The 23,480-nt window shown below is 36.1% G+C and overlaps 2 protein-coding genes and 1 non-coding gene across 3 annotated transcripts; 1 reads left to right on the top strand and 2 right to left on the bottom strand.

Moving 5' to 3' along the window:
* Positions 1-8,937: 8,937 nt before the first annotated feature.
* LOC140879323 (uncharacterized) lies at positions 8,938-9,387 on the bottom strand. Its single transcript, XM_073282999.1, has one exon. The coding sequence runs from the start codon at positions 9,385-9,387 to the stop codon at positions 8,938-8,940; it is 450 nt and encodes a 149-aa protein (XP_073139100.1).
* Positions 9,388-16,527: 7,140 nt separating this feature from the next.
* On the bottom strand, positions 16,528-17,565 carry LOC140879322 (uncharacterized). The gene is made up of 2 exons (XM_073282998.1): positions 17,263-17,565; positions 16,528-17,145 (listed from the first exon to the last, which is right to left on the bottom strand). Exons 1-2 carry the CDS (start codon positions 17,563-17,565, stop codon positions 16,528-16,530), a joined length of 921 nt encoding a protein of 306 aa, XP_073139099.1.
* A 588-nt stretch (positions 17,566-18,153) lies between these two features.
* Positions 18,154-18,259, top strand: LOC140885704 (small nucleolar RNA R71). Its single transcript, XR_012151122.1, has one exon. It is a non-coding gene; the product is annotated as a small nucleolar RNA R71 (small nucleolar RNA).
* Positions 18,260-23,480: the final 5,221 nt, after the last annotated feature.

Raw genomic sequence — 23,480 nt, 5'->3', positions numbered from 1 at the left:
GATCATACCTTCGTCCGTAGTTAGCCCTTTGGAGTCGCTAGTCCCGGATGACTATAACCACACCTTGATTATTCCAGAACCTCTATTATAACCGATAGGGCCCTCAAGTGTATATCCCACACTATATAACTGAAGAAGGAAACTCGGGAATTCTTAATTGAAAATGAACTCTGAACGGCCCTATTTATAGCCAAATTTCTCGGCCAGGATCGGAACTTCCGATTTCAGGATCGGAGCTTCCGATCCAGCTCATTGCGTGCATGCAGGACATGCCAGGATCGGAACTTCCGATCTGCTCTATGATCGACACTTGTCAAAACTCGCGACTGAGTCATCGATCATTTCTGGCAGCTGGGGATCGGAACTTCCGTTCCAAGATCGGAGCTTCCGTTCCGATCGGAGCATACTATCTAGGATCGGAGCTTACTATCCGGGATCGGAACTTACTATCCGGCCCAAAATTAAAAAGCTCAAATTTTACTTCTGAAGTCCAATAACACTCCGAAATTGGTTAAATACCAACCCTTAATCATGTTTAACATATTATTATCTTAAAATGGTTTCTGGGTTACTACACCGTCCGAACTCGGCTTCGGGCCCTTTGAACTGGTTCAGATCCTCCGATCCCGAATTCGGACCCTCCGATCCCGACTTCGGACCCTCCGAAGCCACATCAGTGATGTCACCAATGACGTAATATCTTAGGACAGCTGGCTGGCAACTGTTCGAGCCGTCCGAACTCACTTCGGGCCGTCCGAACTCATCGGGCCTCCGATCCTTGGCTCCGGTCACGTTCGGGTCCTCCGAACTCAGGTTCGGAGCGTCCGAACCTCCCGAACCCTACCCACCATTTTCGAGTGTCCTGGATCTATTTTTGGACTCCGTTAATCCATTTGGAATTTCTTTAATCATGTTTTATTAAATCTAAACATGATCACTTGATTAATTACCTATTAATCATTAATTCTGGATACGGGTCACTACAAGGCATCCCATCTCTAGTCCAGTAGGTTGTCACACACCCACTTCAACTCCCTTAAAATATTTTTCATTTTCCAACATCACACATATACATATATCGTCATGCACATACATAAAATTTTTCATGATCTTATTTTCATAAAATATTGTCCATAAATATATATTTAATTAATTATTAATATAAATATAAAAATAATATATTTTTCGTACTTAAAATATTAATGCAATAATTAAATATATATTTATGGAGCATGCCTATTTTTCAATGATTGGTTCAGGCTGCTGCTGACTCCTTAGACTTAAGGCCAATAACTTCTAGACTGGCCCAATAACTCAACCTAAACCCATTAACTTACATTTAAGCCCAAATAATTTATTCAAGCCCAATAAGACATATATGACCCAATAACAAAGCTCAGACCCATTAATCACCTAGTTTGGCCCAATGGGCCTAATAACCCAAAAACTTGCCCAATAATTTCCATGGGCCTTAAGCTCATTAAAAATTAGTGGACTTCATTAAATATTTAAGCCCAAATAATTAAACTCATGTAGCCCAAATAATTTATTTATTTAGACTTTAGCCCATTACAATTCTTAAACTAATAATTAACTTAAAAATAAAATACCCGAGCCCATCTAACACAACCCGGACTCGGACCCAACTAACTTGACCCGTGACATTTTAGATCCGATTTGGACCCGAAACCCAAGCCCGGCCTGCCTAAAGACAAGACACAACCCTAGCCTTCCTTTCCCTAACCCCAACTCGTGGCAGCCCCGAGCGGCTTTGGAAAAACTGATCGTGCCGCCTGCTCCGGCCACCTTTGCCCATGAAACCAACGCCCATAATTATCCAACATCTAGTGGTTCTAACCAACAAATTTTAACTCCAAACAAGCCCTGTAGAAGGAGAACGAACCAAAACATCACATCCCTAGTTTTGGCTCACGCACTGCGCGCGATGCCTGATTTCATGCCATTCGGCTGCCAATATCCGGCACCCACCGGCCGGATAACCACCTGTAAAACCTTCCTTAAGGTCTTGTGGTTCTAACTCAACTAGAACAAACCTAAAAATCGTACCCTACAGTGTATACGAACAAATCTCCCGGAACTGCTCAACCCGCGACTTGGTGCGCATCATAAGAGAGGGCTTAGATTACATAGCCTCTTCCAGCCCCAAAATCTGATCAAACCCAATCCTAGGGACCCTAAGACACCCACATAGGCATGAGAAAACAGCCATAGCCGATCCATACCATAAAAACATGTGATTCATGACTTTAAAAGAGAAACAACATGAGATACATATGCATACCAACAAAACTTCATGCAATTCGATCCTTCCATGCGAAATCAATATTCTCATGCTCATGACAGATAATATGGCTTAAATGGTGGCCAAGCAGAGAATTCAAACGTGCCTTGAAGAATTGTGAAGCAAAATTCGTGTTCTTGACGCGTACGACGATCTTCGGGATGAACGAGCTTATATCCTTTGCTTAAATCTTCAAAATCGTGTGTGAAAGTTTGAAATTTGAAGATGAAAGTGATGGAGTAGAAAAGAGATGGCGGCTAGGGTGAATTAACGTGAAGATGATGAGAAAGTGGGATCTAATATATTATTTGCTTATTAAGATATTATTTTAGATTTTTGGTAAATAATCTATCAATTTTAATATAAAAATAGCGCTTAAAAATTATTATTTTTCTGATATGATTTCGTAATAATTAATTATGGGTATTTAAAAGCCTATTAAAAACTCTTAAAATGGCTAATTTTGGTGAAAATTGGGCTCCTATATATCTATATATATATTAAAACTATAATTTTCTGAAAATAATACCTTAAAATAATATTTTAAGGCTCAAAAAATTCTCATAAAAATATTTGAAATAAAATTTCTATACCTCGTTCATCCACGGTTCCGTCTACGCGATCGAAAAACATTATTTCTACAAATTCCATAAATAATAAAATTGTGGGTTGAATGCTAAAAATAACAATTAAATCATGCAAATAAATTCACATAATTCACATAAATTCATTTAACCCCTTTTCTAAAATTAAATTTAATTATTTTCCTAGTTATGCATTCGGGTTTACGTAAACGAATTTTCGGTCGTTACAGAAACAACTGGAATAAAAGTATATACCAAATATAATATTAATCTAGATCCCACCGGAAACTCTTAATACCAAGACATGGTCAGCGACTAACCACTGATCTCGCTCTTGGTCCACCTGCATACCTGTCCCGTCGGATGAGGCGTCCAAAAAACATAACAACAGGGACGTGAGAGACTATGCTCAGAACGTACAGTACGAGTATACAAACCTACTATGATGCATGCAAATGACTTGGTACTTAGTTATCTCAATATCTGATCAGTCTAGGCGCCAATGACTATGTATTATCATCTAGGGTCAACTCCGTTGGGTACCTTCACACACTTGTCTGAACCACCGTAGCGTCAGTCCCCGCGATCACGTCATCTTCCGGAGTCAGACAATAACAAGGAATGTAGGGCTTAGTGACCCTACTAAGACTATCTCGAAGGAAACTCAGCTCAACATGAATATGCATATGTAGCATAATATATCAAAGCACTAGAACATGTATCATGTCACATAATATGCAACATATAAGCATGCATACTCGTTCGATATCTCGGTCAGTACTTACATACCTCACTAAAACAGTCCTAGTAGCACCAATCTAGGTTCCAAGTCTACAAGTCAATAATGATCATATCAATATTACTCATATAAGAGACTTAACTAAGCTAATAGATACTCCCTAATACTAATAGAAATCTCGTACTATATCTACGTCCGTCGCCAACCCACTGAGTCAAAGGCCCTGACCTGAGCACAACTCCGCTACAAGCCTCGTAGCACTTGCTATCTCCTGACCTTTGAGTATAAGGATAAAACCCTAAGAATATACACTGATACACACTCAAACATGTCAAACACACACTGAATTATGAGGATTTCGGCCCCTATTTATAGGCAAGTTCGGAAGCTCCGATCCTTAGTTCGGAAGCTCCGAACTCGCATGTATTCCACGTTCCAAACTGCCCTGTTCAGAAGCTCTGATCTCCATCTTCGAACGTTCCGATCTCATGCATACAATTAAGTGTCAAAACGTTGGCGACACATCACTAGTGTGCATGACCTAACTCTTCGGAAGTTGCGATCGCTGGTTCGGAAGTTTCGATCTTTCTTCCGAACTACAATGCTTGGTCCGATCTCTTTATGGTTCATGTTCGGACCTTCCGAACTACCCGAGTCAACTTTGACTCTTAGACCATTTTTTGACATCCTAAAGTTGATTTCTTAGGTCGATTAATCGTATCAAAATCTCTTAATCATATTTAATCATTTAATCTCGTAAAATGAGATTCGGGTTACTACAATATATATAATTTTTGATTTTATTATAAAAATAAATAAAATATTATATTCGTTATAAAGAAATTAAAAATATTATCCAATTTTATTATCAAATAAATAATTAAATTTTAAACTAATCACAATATATTAAAAAAGAAAATATTGTTATCAATCAAAATTTTTATTTTAAAATAACATATTATATTATATATCAAAGTTTAGTAATAGTATATTTTAAAAAAAATTCTCAAAAAAAATAATAAAATATATGTTAATTAATCTTATTAGTTTATTTATGTCTATATAACATGAATCAATTCCAAATAATATGTTATTGTAACGTTCGAAAAATCCATAAATCCGCTCACGAGTATTAAATAGATTTTAAATGAATTTTAAATGATTTTATTTTATTTATGAATTAAAATTTATATTTAATTAAATGCTCTTATGTGATATATCAATTATTTAAAATTTATGTTTAAAAGATTTTGTGCTATGTATATTGCATGAGATTTTATGTTTCAAAGTTGAGTTTTTAGGTGTTAAAATATATTTTTAAATGTTGTGTTAAATGATTTAATGTTATATAAATTGTCTGATGTTAAATGGTTGCAAGTTAGTTTTAATGTGTTTCAGGTATGAGTTTAATCCCGGTGACGAAGAAATTGAGACTAGTCTACGAACGAGGTTTATAGATTTTAAATATGTAAATGGATATTATGCATTTTTTGATAGGGTCAACTCCGTTGGGTACCTTCACACACTTTTAAATGGACGTGTTTATCTCTATTTTATTTAGCATGCATGATTTTCAAGAACGAATTAAATCAAGACTGCTCTAGAGAAATAAGCTCAAAGACAAATAAAACAGACAAGCCGTCAACTACATTAAAGAGCAGCAAGAATTAATCTTATTCATCTTGGGCAAAGATCCTGTATCATATTTATGAAGACATTTATGAAGATTCTTGTAAATCTAACAGATAGTTTGGAAGAATACTTATGAAGATGAACGTTACAAAATAATTACTATAAAATAGAGAGGAAGCTGTCGAGAGAGAAGAACAAGAAGAAGATAAATAACAGTGAAAAATCTCAAAAGCTATCAGAATACTTTGAGCAATTTGCATATATTTATCTCAACTGCTCACTTAGCCCACATATGGAAGCTACATATCAGATCATTCTAAGGATTATCAAGGGCAAAGAATCAACTCCCAACTGCTCATCCCAGAATTATTGAAGAGGAGATGCTCATCAGTTTGAATCTAAGGATGCATTCAAACTACGATTATTTCACTTTGTTGCTGTTAAGACTTGTCTTCTTAATTTGTGTTGAGAACTAGGAGTTTTGATCTAGGCAAAGGATAAGTCCTATGATTGGAGTGAGTTGTATACATGGGTTAAATAAATCAAAGTCTTCTTGTAAATTTCTTTCTTCGTGGAAGAAGGGGGGACGTAGAAGCAGTTTACTTCGAACATCCATATATCTTGTCTTATTTACTTCAACTGCTCATTCATTTTATTATCTATACTTACTTAAATATATAAATATATCACAAAGGCACTTGGACTGTTTATCCGCACTACTTTATTATTCCAAAATGCTTTTGAGAATAAAGAAAATAGCCTTAATAGTTAACTATATTAAGACTTCTCGCAAAGAGTTTGAAAAATATTTAAGAGTGTATTCACTGCTCCTTCTACACACGTATTAGATCATAACAAGTGGTATGAGAGAGGGTTTTTCTTTATTCTTTGATATATTTTATACTCATAATGGCATCTACATTTAAAAAAAATTCTATGTTCTCTAAAGAAGATTATGATGATTGGAAAATTCGCATGTAGGCGCATTTGTCAGCACAAGATGATGATATGTGGTATGTCATCACAGATAACCCCATGAAAATCACAAAAATCAACACTGGTGCATTATGAAGAGTAGTGAACCTCAGATTGTTGAAATACACAAGTCTGAATGGACCACTGAGGACAAAAAGAAGGAAAATCTTGATAACGTTGCCAAAGATATTCTTTACAATACTTTGGACAAAACCATGTTCAACAACATCAAGACATGTATAATCGCTAGAGAAATATGGAAAAAACTTATTCAGCTATGTGAAGGAAATGAACAAACCAAGGATAATAAGCTCATGGTGGCAATTCAAAAATATGATAATATCAAAATGGATCTTGGAGAAACTATGGCATAATTTGATGAACGATTCAACAACATCATATGTGAACTTGTCACTCTAGGTAAGGTTTATTCTAATCGTGAAATTTTTATGAAAGTTATGCGTGCTTTGATCGGGGAATGGGATGTGAAGATTGTAGCAATGCGAGAGTCTAAGGACTTAAGCAAAATTGAACTGCATGACTTGTTTGCTGATCTAAAAACCTATGAGTTTGAACTAAGCATTTGTACTGAAGAAGAACCATCAACTCCTCAACCAACAAAAGCTTTGGCTGCAACTACTATTTCTCCAATAGTTGAAGAAGGGTTTGGAAAGAAGACGACCGAGCAAATCAGTAATGAAGCCATGTCTCTCTTTGTAAAAAAAAATTTGGTAAATTTATGAGAAAGAATCAATCCAAGTTTTCAAAACCTTACAATAAAAAGGACCATACAAGTGATGGTCCTACATGCTTTAACTGTGGAAAACCAGAGCATTTTGCTGCAGGTAAGAGGACAAGAAAAGATGTAATGAAGTATTTTGAGAAAAAACAATCCAAAGATGATAGAAAGCAATTCAAAAAAAAAAAAAGATCAAAAAAACAGATGACAGAAGAAAGCAAGAAATGGGATGATTCAAATTTAGAATCAAATAGTTCAGAGGAATCTTCCAGTGAAAGCAAAGATGAAAAGGTTCCATTCTTAATGGCTAATATAGAGCTGGATAATGAAGAGCATAATGATGAGGTATTCGATTTTGGATATTCTGAAATTACTCGTGAAGATTTAGTACATGCATTACATAAAATGACTAGAGAGTATATGAAACTCTCTCAGTAATTTTGGGAAGTAAAAACAAAAAAAATACTAAACTCAAGGATAAGTAAAGTGAATCAAGTTGCATGCAACAAAAGGAACTTGACAGACTTCGAGTAAAGTTAAACAGACAGGTGATAATATTGGCCTCGGTTTTGATTCAAATGAATGCACTATTACTGAGACAAACACTGAATTGCAACTGGACAAGGGCAAAGTTAATATGATAAATTTTGTCATATCTAGTACAATATATGATCATGATATGTCTAATGATAATACATATTAGAAAATTCCTTATGAAAACAATGTCAAGCATAAAGGACTAGGCTATGAACAACCCAAGAACATTTATTCTGGAAATATTCGGTTGAATTCAGGACCACATGGAATTGATCAGATTAATGAGTCAAGTTCCACCAGGTCATGGAAGAAACCAGTCCAGTATAGAACAAATTTTCAAATGAGATATCAAAGACGTACAGTTCTTTAACTGCAGGTCAATTCAAAAGAGGTATAGACTGAACAGTAACAATCAAAGGCCTGCACAACATATGGTTAAATCTAGTATTGCATATGATATTCAAAAAGAAAATAAATTCACAAAATTTCTGGATACACAAACGGGTAGATCTATTAAGGTAATTCAAGAACAACAAAAATATGAACGTTACAAAAAGATTACTATAAAAATATAGAGGAAGATTTCGAGAGAAAAGAACAAAAAGAAGAGAAATAGCAGTGAAAAATCTCAAAAGCTATCAGAATACTCTGAGCACTTTGCATATATTTATCTCAACTTCTCACTCAGCCAACATATATAAGCTACATATCAGATCATTCTAAGGATCATCAAGGGCAAAGAGTCGACTCCCAAATGCTCATCAAAGAATTGTTGAAGAGGAGTTGCTCATCAGTTTGAATCTAAGGATTCATTCAAACTACGATTATTTCATTTGTTGCTGTTAAGACTTGTCGTCTTAATTTGTGTTGAGAACTAGGAGTTTCGATCTAGGCAAAGTATAAGTTCAACGATTGGGGTGGATTGTGTACATGGGTTGTATAAATCAAAGTCTTCTAGTAAATTCCTTCCTTCATGGAAGAAGGAGAGACGTAAAATCAGTTTTTTTCGAACTTCCATATATCTTATCTTATTTACTTCAATTGCTCATTCATTTTATTATCTATACTTAAACATATAAATATATCACAAATTCACTTGGACTGTTTATCCGCACTACTTAAGTAGTTCAAACTGCTTTTCAGAATAAAGAAAATATCCTTAATAATTAACTCTATTAAGACTGCTCGCAAAGAGTTTGAAAAATTTTTAAGTGTGTATTCACCCCCCTCTACTCACGTATTCGATCCTAACATCAATATTTGAGTACACTGAAGTACCATGCAGCTGGTCGAACAAATCATCAATACGTGGCAAATGATACTTTTTCTTAACTGTCTCTTGGTTCAATTGTCTGTAGTCAATACTGAGACGCATGGAACAATCCTTCTTGAAAAAAAGTATTGGCGCTCCCCGAGGTAAAACGCTCGGTCAGATATACCCCTTATCCAACAAATCCTGCAACTGCTGCTGAAAATCCCTCATCTCTGCTGGTGTCAGGCGATAAGGTTCACAAGAAATAGATGTCGTCCCTGACACAAGCTCGATCCCAAACTTGACTTCTCGAACGGGAGGAAACTCTGGAATCTTATCTGAAAAAACATCTGGGTACTTGAAAACTACTTGTATCTCCTCAAAAGCCCTACTCCATATGGAAGTACCAATCACATAGATAAGATAGTCTTCCCCACTTGCTTCCAAAGTCTGACTAGCTGATACTAGAGGCATAAGGGGTCGAGATACTTCACCATAGAAAAACCAAATATCGCCCTCGATTGAACGAAACTGAACAATCTTTGGATAATAGTCCACAGTAGCTCGATAAGAAGTCAAAACATCGGTACCCAAAATACAGTCAAAATCCTCTATTGCTAGAATCATAAGATTCGTCGATAACTCAGAGCCCTAAAACTCTAAAGAATAACCCAAGAATAAATGCTTGGCCAAAGCCGAATGATCAGTTGGGGTAGATACCAAAAGTAATACGTCTAGGATAATGTATGACAATCTATGACACTTAACAAAACGTGTCGAAACGAATGAATGCGATGCACCACTATCTATGAGAACGAAAGCAAGAATTCCGCACAAAATATGTAGCACCTAAAATCCTGTAACGCCCCGATTTTTATCTTAAATGAGCTTATTTGAGTTAATCGGAGATTACAGAGTTCAAGAGCCTACTTGATTTTGATCAGGGTCTATTTTACAAATTTTGGAAATTTCAGGGACTAAAGTGCAAAATTGGAGTTGAATATATTATCTTGTCTTGGTTGACTATTCTCCTTCACTCATCTCCTTCCCCATTTCGTTCCTCCTCCATTGAAGCCGACCCTTTGAGTTTCCAAGCTTTGGGATTTCAGTCCGAGCTCGATCCGTCCGTTTAAATTTATTTCTGAAGGCAAATTAGCGATCACTGCAGCGAGAGCTTCGTTATATCGTAAATTTTTCTACGATTAGATACATTCTATTTTTCGGATGTTGTTAGAATCGATTGAGTTTTGAGTATGTTGTTCTTGGCAGAGTTCTGATCGTTTATTCTCAGTCGGTTTTGAAATAGAGCGACGTTCGGAATTGTTATGATTTTTGGAAGCCTATTTTCGAAAATCTTGTTTTGAGATTGGTGGGGTTTGAGCCTTTATTGTTGTTTTAGCATTGATATGAGTTGATATCAATATTTTACTACTGTTTGCATTTTCGGTTTGTTCAGTTTATCGCCGTTATGTCGCCGATTTGAGTTTTAGAGATTTTGAACCGTTTTGTGTTGTTGAACCTTGGCTTGTGAGTTGATCGTCTTTGTTGATCTTATTTTCCTCCGCACAGATTCGTTTGGAGTTTGTCGAGCCCTGGGTTAGCAGCATTCGATCGTCGAAGAGTTGGACGAAGAGCGGTAAATAGTTTACCTTGAGACTTGTTGTTGTATAGGTTGTATAGTTTTTGATAAATTCTCTTTTGTAGCGTATCCAGATTTAGAGCTACTTGCATTGAAAGGTACAAGCAGTCATCGTTAGCAGGATAGCATACTCGGGACAGTTGGTTCTCGAGTTTCCCTTAAAATCACATACTTGCATCAATACTTGTTCTAACATGTGAAACTTTTATTTTGTTGTTGATTGAGTTTTGTTATATGGCTTAATGCTTTATGTTTTTTTATGCATTCATATTGAGCCAAACCTTTGATTTTCAGCGGGCAGAACAACCCTTTTTGTTAGACATTTTGGGGGCTATACTATGAGTGGCCTGGGTATAGAGGTTCACCTAGTGTCAGCATACTCCTTATAGTCGCACCAAAGTCTAGGGGGAGTGGGATATATGGCACCACCTCGATTGGGAGAGTCGGTGAGTTGTTACGTGATCGTATCCTCGGGATCCTAAAAGCAGAGTAGCAATCCCTTGTTATCAGAAATGATATCCCTATTTTAAAGACATGCATATCATTCGTTTTGATTCGATTATGTTGTCTTGAAAGTATGTTGTTGAGATATTACATGTATTACTTGTTATGTTGCTTTTTCTGGGAATATCATTCTTATCGGAGTTATCCAGCTGTTGCTTTGTTTTGTATGTGTACTTGGCAACAGGAGGGGTAGGATCAAGTCAGCGAAGACCTGGTTAGCATAAAGAGGGAGAGTTAATAGTGAGACTCGGTTTAGAAGTCGAATCAGCATGTTTATCTTGTTTAAGATTGAAGCATGTTAGAACTCGAACTTGTTATGTATTGTAATTCGAATTTGCTTTGTATTCGGATTGTAATCTAGAATCGAAGCATGTTTGGAACTTTTATCGATCTAGACTTCTTGTTGATTTTAGGCTTTATGAAAGAATGTTTTGATATTACGTGTATTCTCTACACCTTGTTTTGTGTATGTATTTGAATGCATGTCGTAAGCGAGCATGGAAGAATTTTTATTGGCCTTGTATTGTTTTTCTGCCCAGGCTACCCACGCACGGGCGAGATGGCATTTCGCGCGAGCGCGGGCAGCTTTCCCAGGGGCTCTGGAATGGTGGCCCGCGCGCGAGCGAGATTCCAACTCGCGCGGGCGCGAGCCGCGCGTGCGAGATGTTCATCTCGCGCGAGGCGTTTTTAAAAAAAAAATATTTCTTATTAATTGCTTTTAATCTTGGATCTTGTATGCTTAATTGTTGTTTAATCTGAGATTAGTTGTTTAGAACCGAGGTCTCACATTAAGTGGTATCAGAGCGATAAGTTATTGGTTGAACTAGAGTGAGCGGGGTAGATCGAGTCTGCGTGTGTTGGATCCTCGCATGTGATTGAGTTATTTTATTCGATTATTTAATTCCATGCGAGCATGCTTTATTATTGAGAATTATTTGAATTACATGACTATGTGATTTAAATTTATAAAGCATGATCTACTTGATGTATAAATGTTTTGTTTATCGACTGATATCCGATTTTCTGAGAGGTTGTAAGGGCACCGATTGTTAGAAATTGAGATATATCGTGTCCTAGCCTTTGATTATCAGATGGGTCCTCGTCGAGTTATTAACAGAAACCCACCGCTAGTTAATCCACCGAATGATCAAGCTAGTACTGAAACTGTTCAGATGGATGCTACAACGGCTCCTATGGAAACCTTGCTGAAGAGGTTTTAGTCGTTTAATCCTCCTTTGTTGCTAGGTACAGAGAATCCGGTTGACTGTGAGAGCTGGTTGGACGAGATTGATCAGTTGTTCGATTCCCTTGATTACTCTGACGACTACCAAACTAGGTTATTCATTCATCAGCTTCGTGGTGTTGCTAAGAACTGGTGGATCACGACGAAGATATCCATGGAGAATCGAGGTACAGTTTTTACTTGGTATCTTTTCAAAACTGAGTTTTATAAGCGGTTTTTCCCTGTTTTGTACCGAAAGGACAATGGAGCCGAGTTTTCCAATCTGAGGCAAGGGAATTTGAACATTGAAGAGTATGTTGCCAAATTCGATAGTCTGTTGCGTTTTGCACCGCATATCACCGACAATGAAGAAGCAAAAGTCGATTAGTTCATCAACGGCTTAAATCCCGACATCTTCACGTTGGTAAACACTGCTAGGCCTGATAACTTTGCGGATGCCATGAATCATGCAAAGGGAGCGGAAGAGGGTTTGTGGAGACAGAGAGGAAATCAGATGGTACCTCAGCAGCAGAGAAAATCTCAGATTTATGGCAGAACAGCTTTTGGCACAGGCGGTTTCTCAGGCACAATTGCAGACTTGCTAGAATTTTTGCTGTCAAATTTTTCAGATTCCACCACAATCTCTTCAACCTCTTCATCATCTACTACCTTTGGGTCATCAACCCCAAGTTCTTTACCACTTCTCAGAGTAACAGCCTTGCATTGCTCCCTTGGATTTACCTCAGTGTTTCTAGGAAAAGATCCTCTCTGCTGATTCGTCAAGGAATTTGCAAGTTGACCAATTTGTATTTCAAGAATTTTCATACAAGAACCCACATTGGTCAAGTGTATCTCCATATTATCAAGCCTATTCTCAGTTCTCTCAAATATTTTTGTTGACTCAGAAATAAAATTACCAACCAAATCCTCCAAATATGAACTACCCTCATCCTTTTTATTATTGAACCCCGGTGGAGGATTCAATACATTATTAATATTTACATATGAAAAATTCTCATGATTGCGCAAACTAAGATGATATTGATTTGGTACAGGATTACCTCGATAGCCAGTAAAATTTCGGTTGTTCACATACTAACTTGCCCCGCACTCACAAATCCATTAGCAGAAGTTACGACATTAACTAGTGATGCCGAATCATTTGAACTTTGATTTCCTTTGGTCAGCGCAGCCAATTGTGTAGAAATAGTTGCCATCTGAGCAGTCAAGGCAGTGAACGCATCAACTTCATGAATTCCAACAGGTTTCCTTATCGCAGATCTCTCGCTCGGCCACTGATAACTATTAATAGTAATTTGCTCAAGCATCTCATACGCCTCCGCAGGAAATTTAGAGAATATCGAACCTCCACCTGCAGCATCCACAGAAATCCTAGTTGGCCCATTCAAACCATTGTAGAATAATTCAATTTGTTTCCAATATGAAAAATTATGGTTCGGGCACTTTCTAAGAAATTCCTCGTAGCGCTCCAAATCTTCATAAAGCTGCTCAAAATCTTGCTGTCTTGATGTAGTGATCTCTATTTTCAACTGAGCCGACTTGGCAGGCGGAAAATATTTAGCCAGAAATTTTGAAGCCATGTAGTGATACTCCCAAGAGGTAGTGACTGCAACCAACTGCGAGCATTCTCCCTAGGAGAGAACTGGAACAATCGTAATCTGATGGTGTCCTCAATAACACCATGAATTTCCAGAAAAGTTCGCAGATGCAAATTTAGATCTTCAGTAGCTGCATGTTGCTTAATTTTGTGCCCGCAAGTGCACGGTGTCAATTTTTAATATAGAAAATGAGTCCAAGTCGATCCCACAGAGAATGAATAAAATGATATTATATTAAATATTTGCAACTAATAAAATCTTAATCATATGTAGATCTACGAGAATGGTTTGAGTTTAAATAACTAAAAATTGCAATAAATAAAATTAATTAACAAAGAGTTCGCAAGACGAAAATTCAATAAGAGACAAATTCTAGAGGTTCGACATCACTTAACCATCCACCAAGTTAATTCATAAATCTATATCATAAATTCTTCTAGTTTATTAGCCGAGAATTCCTATTATTTTTTACTACCTCTCTCGAGTGTCAAGCAAAAATTCGTATTCAATAGCAAACTCAATATCTCTATCTAAGTTCACTTATAAAATCCGGTAAATGGCACAGTAATTCTTAAAAAGGCTTCAATGAAGTTATAGGCCTATCGAACTCTATAAACTCCAATGATGTATTTTTCTACGGTCCTATTCAAAATCTCCTCTCTCGAGTGCTAGATTTCAAATAAATATAACAATTCAACTAATGATCAGTTAATTAAACACAATCAATTTAGGAAAACACAAATAAACCGAATGAATAATTCTAATATATCAATCAAAATATCAAAAACATGGTTTCAAGTCAAGCTACATCGTCCCTATAGACAAAGAAATTAGTTCATAATGAAAATAAAAGTCAAACAAAGCATGTTCTTGAACATCATTAAAAAATTAGGAGAAAGAATGAAATAAAAATGAAGGTAGATGATTCTTCTCCGTCTCCGGTAGTTGCTTCGTCCGTCTTCATGCCAAGAATGCTTCTTCTCCCTTTTCCTTGGTCTCTAGCCTTCAAAAAAATTCATGAAAACCCTCGATTCTAACTTGATATATGCCAAAGAGTCCTTTTAAAGTTCGAGACTAAAATTTTCCAAAAATAAGACACGTCTGGCGCGGGTGCGCTACCCTCGGGCGCGGGGCGCTGATCGCCGATATTTTTCTCAAAATAAGAGCTACAGGGCGAGGGGGCACTACAACGCATCCAACTCGCGCAGCATTCTTGAAAAAATCATAACTTGAGTTCTAGCCGTCAGATTGAGCTGAAATTTTCACAGCAGCTTTAAAACATCCCAAATTTATTGTGAACGGCGGAGATCGGATTTGAATGTATATATCAGCTCCAGTAATTTTGTAAACTTGCAGCTCCGTAATTACTTTTTCCATCTCTTCTCGTTACTTTTCCTCCAATCCTTGTATCTCACATAAACAACAACAAATACGCATAAAATCTACTCGATACATCACAAAATCCAATTCAAATCATATGAAAATTAAGTGCATAAAATGAACTTATCAAATACCCCCAAACTTAGACTTTTGCTAGTTCCGAGAAAAACAATAATGAGCAATATAGTTGACCTCCGAATTTTTACATTCCAAGATTCAATACATATGTCCGCTAATTTTCTCAAGAGTTCTGGTGTGTGTGTGATTTGCCAATCTTGTCTACTCTCCTCGCTTTCGATACACTAATGCAACAAGTTTGTTTCATAGATTCATCAATTCTGCTCTCTAGTTTGAAAACACTCTACAACAAGTTCAAGTTCTACTCACTAAGATCAAAAGGTCTTTTCAAGTTATATCATAGTTTTTTCATAACATCGCTGGATTTTGCACCCAGTTTTATTTTAGCCCCAATAATTACCTGTAGACTTAGCTATAACTAAAGATAAGATTCGGATTTAAATACCCTCGTCTATAGCCCGGATGGAGCATCAACCCTATTTTATCCGCAAACTTAGCCATGGATTGGTGATTAGGATTTCAATATCTTTCCAGACCCAAATGGAGTTGTAAAAAAAATTCTTTGTTTCTTTGGCAACTTTTCATCATTCAATAAAAATTTTGCCTAAATCATTTCTAAGCTTGTAGAAGTCTACCTCGGTTTCAAGTATAAATCACCAAAGTTAAGAATCAAATCATCCAATTCACTCACAAAATCATAAGGCTTCTTTAATCACTAGAGTGTCAACAATCGAGGCATAGTGAATATGAGTGAGAACTCAAGATAAAATATAGCTAACATTAACAATTTTAACAACAAAAATTATTTTCATCATATGCCAACACAATTACACATCATGCTAACCCAAACTAACTCATCAAAAAATTTCACAATTTTCAAATTTTTTATACACCCCCCCAAACTTAAATATGTGTATTGTCCTCAATGTACGATAATTCAATAACAAGAACGAAGGAATGCACATACCTGTGGCATGACCGTCAATAGTCATAGCCCATCATAATTTCGGGGGCAGGTACATTGATACTCGATATTTCTTTACAAGGACCTAGAGTAGAAAATTCAATGTTAGCGTGTGAACAAGACATGCCCTCAAAAAAAATTAAAAATTAAATAAAAAACAAAACAAAAATAAAATAAAATAAAACTTGGGTTGCCTCCGAAAAAGCGCTTGGTTTAAAGTCTTCAGCCCGACTTGAAGCTGATTTTAGCCAACTCCTGTCACTTTATTGGAGGTTTTGTTCCTCTCTTTCACCCTCCAAACATACTCAAAAATCATCTTGGACTTAGCTTTCTTTTTCACCTTCTTCGCCACCTTCGGATCTCACCCACTTTTCAACTCTATTCCTACACCAAAATTATTCACAAAAGAATCAAATAAATCAATGTGATTACAAGCACGTACTTCATCTTGGTAATTCGTGGTCTTATAAATATTAAAAGTGACCGCTTCACCACCAACTCGTAGAGTTAATTCACCGTCCTGCACATCAATTAAAGCTCTTCTAGTTGCCAAGAATGGTCGCCCCAAAATTAGAGGGACATCTTGAGCTTCTTCCATGTCAAGCACTACAAAGTCAGCAGAAAAAATAAATTTATCTACTTTTACCAATACATTCTCCACAATATCGCAAGGATAAGTCAGAGAACGGTCAGCCAACTGCAGAGTAATCGTGGTTGGTTTCACCTCACCAAGCTGCAAAGACCTGAAAATAAACAAAGACATTAAATTAAAACTTGTACCTAAATCACATAATGCCCTATTAACAGTTGCACCACAAATAATACGAGGAATAGTAAAACTCCCTGGATCTTTCAATTTTTGTGGTATTTTCTTTTGCAGGATGGCGCTGCACTCCTCTGTCAACTTTATTGTCTCAAATTCTTCAAGTTTTCTCTTCCTTGCCATCACATTTTTTATGAATTTTTCATAGTGTGACATCTGCTCCAAAGCATCAGCAAATGAAATATTTATATGAATTTTCTTGAAGATGTCAAGAAACTTAGAAAACTTCTCATCCAATATTTTTTTCTTGAACCACTGAGGATATGGCAGAACAGCTTTTGGCACATGCGGTTTCTCATGCATAACTGCAGACTTGCTAGAATTTTTACTGACAGATTCTTTAGATTCAACCTCAATATCTTCAACTCGATCCTCATCATACACTACTTTTGGTTCATCTACCCAAACTTCCTTACCACTTCTCAAAGTAATAGCCTTGCATTGCTCTATTGGATTCACCTCAGTGTTGCTAGGAAAAGATCCTCTCTGCTGATTCGTCAAGCCATTGGCAAGTTGACCAATTTGTATTTCAAGATTTTTCATAGAAGTACCCACATTGGTCAAGTGTATCTCCATATTATCAAGCCTATTCTCAGTTCTCTCAAATCTTTTTGTTGACTCAAAAATAAAATTACCAACCAAATCCTCCAAAGATGACGTACCCTCATCCTTTTTATTATTGAACCCCGGTGGAGGATTCAATACATTATTATTATTTACATATGAAAAATTCTCATGATTGCGCAAACTAGGATGATATTGATTTGGTACAGGATTACCTCGATAGCAAGTAAAATTTCGGTTGTTCACATACTGAGCTTGCTCCACACTCACAAATCCATCAGCAGAAGTTACGGCATCACTAGTGATGCTGACTCATTTGAACTTTGATTTCCTTTGGTCAGCGCAACCAATTGTGTAAAAATAGTAGCCATCTGAGCAGTCAAGGCAGTGAACGCATCAACTTCATGAATTCCAGCAGGTTTCCTTATCGCGGTTCTCTCGATCGACCACTGATAACTATTAATAGTCATTTGCTCAAGCATCTCATACGCCTCCGTAGGAAATTTAGAGAATATCGAACCTCCAGCTGCAACATCCACAGAAATCCTAGTTGGCCCATTCAAACCATTGTAGAATAATTCGATTTATTCCCAATCTGGAAAATTATGGTTTGGACACTTCCGAATAAATTCCTTGTAACACTCCCAAACTTCATACAGTAGCTCATAATCTTGCTGTTTGAATGTAGTGATCTCTATTTTTAACTGAGCCGACTTGGCAGGCGGAAAATATTTAGCCAAAAATTTTGAAGCCATGTCATCCCATGTAGTGATGCTCCCAAGAGGTAATGACTGCAACCAACTACGAGCATTATCCTTAAGAGAGAATGAGAATAATCGTAGTCTGATGGTATCTTCAGTAACACCATGAATTTTCACTGTGTCAGCAATCTCCAGAAAAGTGCGCAGATGCAAATTTGGATCTTCAGTCGCTGCACCACTGAACTGATTCTGCTGCACCATATTGATCAAAGCTGGCTTCAATTCAAAATTATTTGCCGTGATATTCTGCCGAGCTATTCCAGAATAATGATTGTTGATCACCGGTCTAAAGTGATCTATGATTGGAACCGGAGTATTATTGACAACTCTTTCTCTTTCTTCAGCCATTTGTTGCAACTCTTCTCTTCTAGATTTTCTCAAAGCTTTAGTAGTTTTCTCGATTTTGGGATCAAAGAGAAGTGAGTCGTAACTCTGGCTTTTTCGCATAAACGGAATAAACAAGAGAAATATTTAAAATTAAAACCAACAAAATAAAATAAAATGCTCTAAATCAAAATTAAGACTAATTTTCACAATTTAATATAAATCAAATAAAATTCATTCCCCGGCAACGGCGCCAAAAACTTGTTGCGTAATTTTGTGCCCGCAAGTGCACGGTGTCAAGTTTTAATATAGAAAATGAGTCCATGTCGATCCCACAGAGAATGAATAAAATGATATTATATTAAATATTTTTAACTAATAAAATCTTAATCCTATGTAGAGCTACGAGAATGGTTTGAGTTTAAATAACTAAAAATTGGAATAAATAAAATTAATTAACAACGAGTTCGCAAGACGAAAATTCAATGAGAGACAAATTGTAGAGGTTCGACATCACTTAACCATCCACCAAGTTAATTCATAAAGAAATCTATATCATAAATTCTTCTAGTTTATTAGCCAAGAATTCCTATTATTTTCTACTACCTCTCTCGAGTGTCAAGAAGAAATTCGTATTTAATAGCAAATTCAATATCTCTATCTAAGTTCAACTATTAAATTCGGTAAATGGCACAGTAATTCTTACAAAGACTTCAATGGAGTTATAGACCTCTCGAACTCTATAAACACCAATGATGTATTTTCCTACGGTCCTATTCAAAATCGCCTCTCTCGAGTACTAGATTTCAAATAAATATAACAATTCAACTAATGATCAGTTAATTGAACTCAATCAATTCAGGAAAACACAAATAAACCGAATGAATAATTCTAATATATCAATCAAAATATCAAAAACATGGTTTCAAGTCAAGCTACGTCATCCCTCTAGACAAAGGAATTAGTTCATAATGAAAATAAAAATCAAACAAAGCATGTTCTTGAACATCATTAAAAAATTATGAGAAAGAATTAAATAAAAATGAAGGTAGATGATGCTCTCCATCTCCGGTAGTCGCTTCGTCCATCTTCGTGCCAAGAATGCTTCTTCTCCCTTTTCCTTGGTCTCTAGCCGTCTCTAGCCTTCAAAAAAACTCATGAAAACCCTCGATTCTAACCTTATATATGCCAAAGAGTCCTTTTAAAGTTTGAGACTAAAAGTTTCCAAAAATAAGACACATCAGGCGCGGGTGCGCTACCCTCGGGCGCAGGTGCGCCGCGTTTTTGGGTTCCAGGGCGCGGGTGCACTGTCCTAGGGTACAGGGGCGCTGATTGCCGATATTTTTCTCAAAATAATAGCTACAGGGCGCGGGTGCGCAGGTTCCAGGCGCTACAGCGCATCCAACTCGCGCAGCATTCTTGAAAAAAAATCATAACTTTAGTTCTAGCCGTCGAATTTAGCTGAAATTTTGACAGCAGCTTTAAAACATCCCATACTTCATTGTGAACAGTGGAGATTGGATTTGGATGTAACTATCAGCTCCAGTAATTTTGTAAACTTGCAGCTCCGTAATTACTTTTTCCGTCTCTTCTCGTTACTTTTCCTCCAATCCTTGCATCTCACAAAAATAACAACAAATACGCATAAAATCTACTCGATATATCACAAAAGCCAAGTCAAATCATATGCAAATTAAGTGCATAAAATGCACTTATCACTGCACCCTTAAACTGGTTCTGCTGCACCATATTATCCAATGCCTGCTTCAACTCAAAATTATTAGCAGTGATATTCTGCCGAGCAATTCCAGAATAGTGATTGTTGATCACCGGTCTAAAGTGATTTCTGATTGGCACCAGACTAGTATTTTCTCCTCTTTCTCTTTCTACAGCCAATTGTTTCAACTCTTCTCTTCTAGCTTTTCTTAAGGCTTTCGTAGTTTTCTCGATTTCTGGATCAAAGAGCAGTGAGTCGTAACTTTGGCTTTTTCGCATAAACTGCATAAACAGAGGAAAATTTAAAATTAGAACCAAAAGAATAAAATATAATGCTCTAAATCAAAATTAAGACTAATTAGCGCAATTTAATATAAATCAAATACAATTCATTCCCCGGCAACGGCGCCAAAAACTTGTTGCGTGTTTTTCACTCGCAAGCATACGATATCAAGTAATAATATAGGAATTAAGTCCAAGTCGATCCCACAGAGAATGAATAAAATAATATTATATTAAATATTTGCAACTAATCAAATCTTAATCTTATGTAGAGCTACGAAAATGATTTGAGTTTAATCAAACTAAAATTTTAAAACTAAAACTTTGCAAGATATAAAATTAAGTAACCATGATTTCGCAAGATGAAAATTTAATATGAGATAAATGCTAGAGGTTCAACTTCACTTTACTTTCCACCACAATTTATTTCTAATCATTGTTTAATTATAAATTCTTCTAGTTTATTAGCCAAGAATCCCTAATATTTTTTACTACCTCTCTCGAGTGTCAATCAGAAATTCGCATTCAATAGAAAACTCAATATGTCTATCTAAGTTCAACTATTAAATCCAGTAAACAGCATAATAATTCTTACAATGGCTTCAATGGAGTTATAGGCCTCTTAAACTCTATAAACACCAACGACGTATTTTTCTACGGTCCTATTAAAAATTGCCTATCTCGAGTGCTAGATTTCAAATAAATATAACAATTCAACTAGTGATCAGTTAATTGAAAGCAATAAATTCAGGAAAACACAAATAAACCATATGAAGAATTCTAATATGCAAATAAAAAATATCAAAAACATGGTTTCAAGTCAAGATACGTCGTTCCTCTAGACAAAAGAATTAGTTCATAATGAAAATAAAAATCAAACAAAGCATGTTCTTGAACATAATTCAAAAATTTGGAGAAAGAATGAAATAAAAACAAAGGTAGATGATGCTTCTCCGTCTCCAGTAGTCGCTTCGTCCATCTTCGTGCCAAGAATGCTTCTTCTCCCTTTTCCTTGGTCTCTAGCCGTCTCTAGCTTTCAAAAACTGATGAAAACCCTCGATTATCCTCTGATATATGTCAAAGAGTCATTTTAAAGTTCGAGACTGAAAGTTTTCAAAAATACGACACGTCAGGCGCGGATGCGCGCTACCCTCTGGCGCAGGTGTGCCGTGTTTTTGGGTTCCAGGGTGCGGGTGCGCTGTAAGGCCCGAAATTATTTAATTTTAATCCAAGAATATATAATTTGGGAATATATGGAGTTTAGAATTAAATTCTAATATTCTTAAATTATTTAGGATTGAAATTGAATTATTTTATGTTTTCGGGGACTGAATTGCAAATAGGTAAAAGTGCAAGGACTAAACTGAAAATATGCTATATATATATCTTAATTCCCACTTGAATTATATCATTTCACACGTGCCTTCATTAGAATAGAGAGGAGAAGTTCAGAACCTTCATAAATTACATTTTCATCTTTCTTCGAGCTCCGATATTTTGTGTTTCGGTTATCCGATTTCAATTCCGAATATAGCGTTGCGATCCTTGCAAGACGAGCTTCAAATTGAATTAAGTTTTCTTATGATTTAGCCTGTTTTGAGATATGGTAATGTTGGGGAAATCAGATTATAAATATGAATATTGGTTTTTGATCTAGTTGTGATGTTATCTTCGAAATCGAAACAAAGAACGAACGCCGTATTGATTTGATATAATTTTTCAGCCATGTTCGAACCCCTTTCTACTTCTGATTTGCTGGTTTAGTGATATATGTTAACTGATATGAAGTGTATATGAAGTTGGTTGAATGATAGAATTGATTTAGTTATTGTTTTGGTTACCGATTTTGTCCCGTTACGCCGCCGGTTTCAGAATTTCTACCGTTTTGAATTGTTGAATGAGTTGTGTAGTGTAAGATATTGGGAAGCTGATATTTCTTGTGCTAAACACTATATTTCAGCATTGTATTTAAGTGATCAACTCGAGACGTTCGCATTCGAAATCGGGATAGAAGTGAAGAAGGTTTGAAGCCACTTTCTTTTGATGTTTGGGTTGAGAAGTTGAATTGAGTTTGATATGAGGTTTTTTTGTAGATTTTTAGAATTGAAGCGTCTACAATTCACGAGCACGAAAGGTATAAATTGATATTGATCAAGTGACATTTGATACTCTAGATTTCAATTCTTGAGTTGCCGAAAATCACATACTTGTTCTTTGATTATTCTTGAGTTACAACTTGTGATTGTTGATCCATTCAGGTAGTGGCTCTTAGATTTGTATATGATATGCTACATGAATTGATTCTAATGCCAAGGCCTGATACGACCTTATTTTCGAGTCTGATGTGACTACGATAGATGGATATCCATGTCAAGATCGGATACGAATCTTGATGGCAGAAATTTTGTATGAATCAATTCGTGAGATATGCATTATATTACTTTACTTTTGAGACAAGATGATTAGAGTTAATGTTATACTGTTTGCATGCATATATCATTTATACTGAGAATCATATTCTCACCGGATGTTTCCGGCTGTTGTCTTATTTTGTATATGTGCATGGCAACAGATGGGAGTGAAGCTAGTCATCGACAACATGGATAGCTTGAGAGAGAGATGTAGCACGTGGAGACTCAGTTTTAAGACGATGTATTTAGTTTGGAAACTTTTAAGTTTGATCAACATGTTGGAAACCAAAACAATAACTTATGTTAGATATGTGTATATGGTTGTGATTTCATGTATTTTAGATTGTTTCTTAGAATTTTAAATGCATGTATATCATGTTGTATATGAATGAAGAGTTTGTACCATAGATTACACATTTTCCAGACTTGAAAT

The sequence above is a fragment of the Henckelia pumila genome, chromosome 2 (assembly GCF_033568475.1).
Source record: "Henckelia pumila isolate YLH828 chromosome 2, ASM3356847v2, whole genome shotgun sequence".
NCBI classification, from domain to species: Eukaryota; Viridiplantae; Streptophyta; class Magnoliopsida; order Lamiales; family Gesneriaceae; genus Henckelia; species Henckelia pumila.
This window is presented reverse-complemented; position numbering and strand designations above follow the sequence as displayed.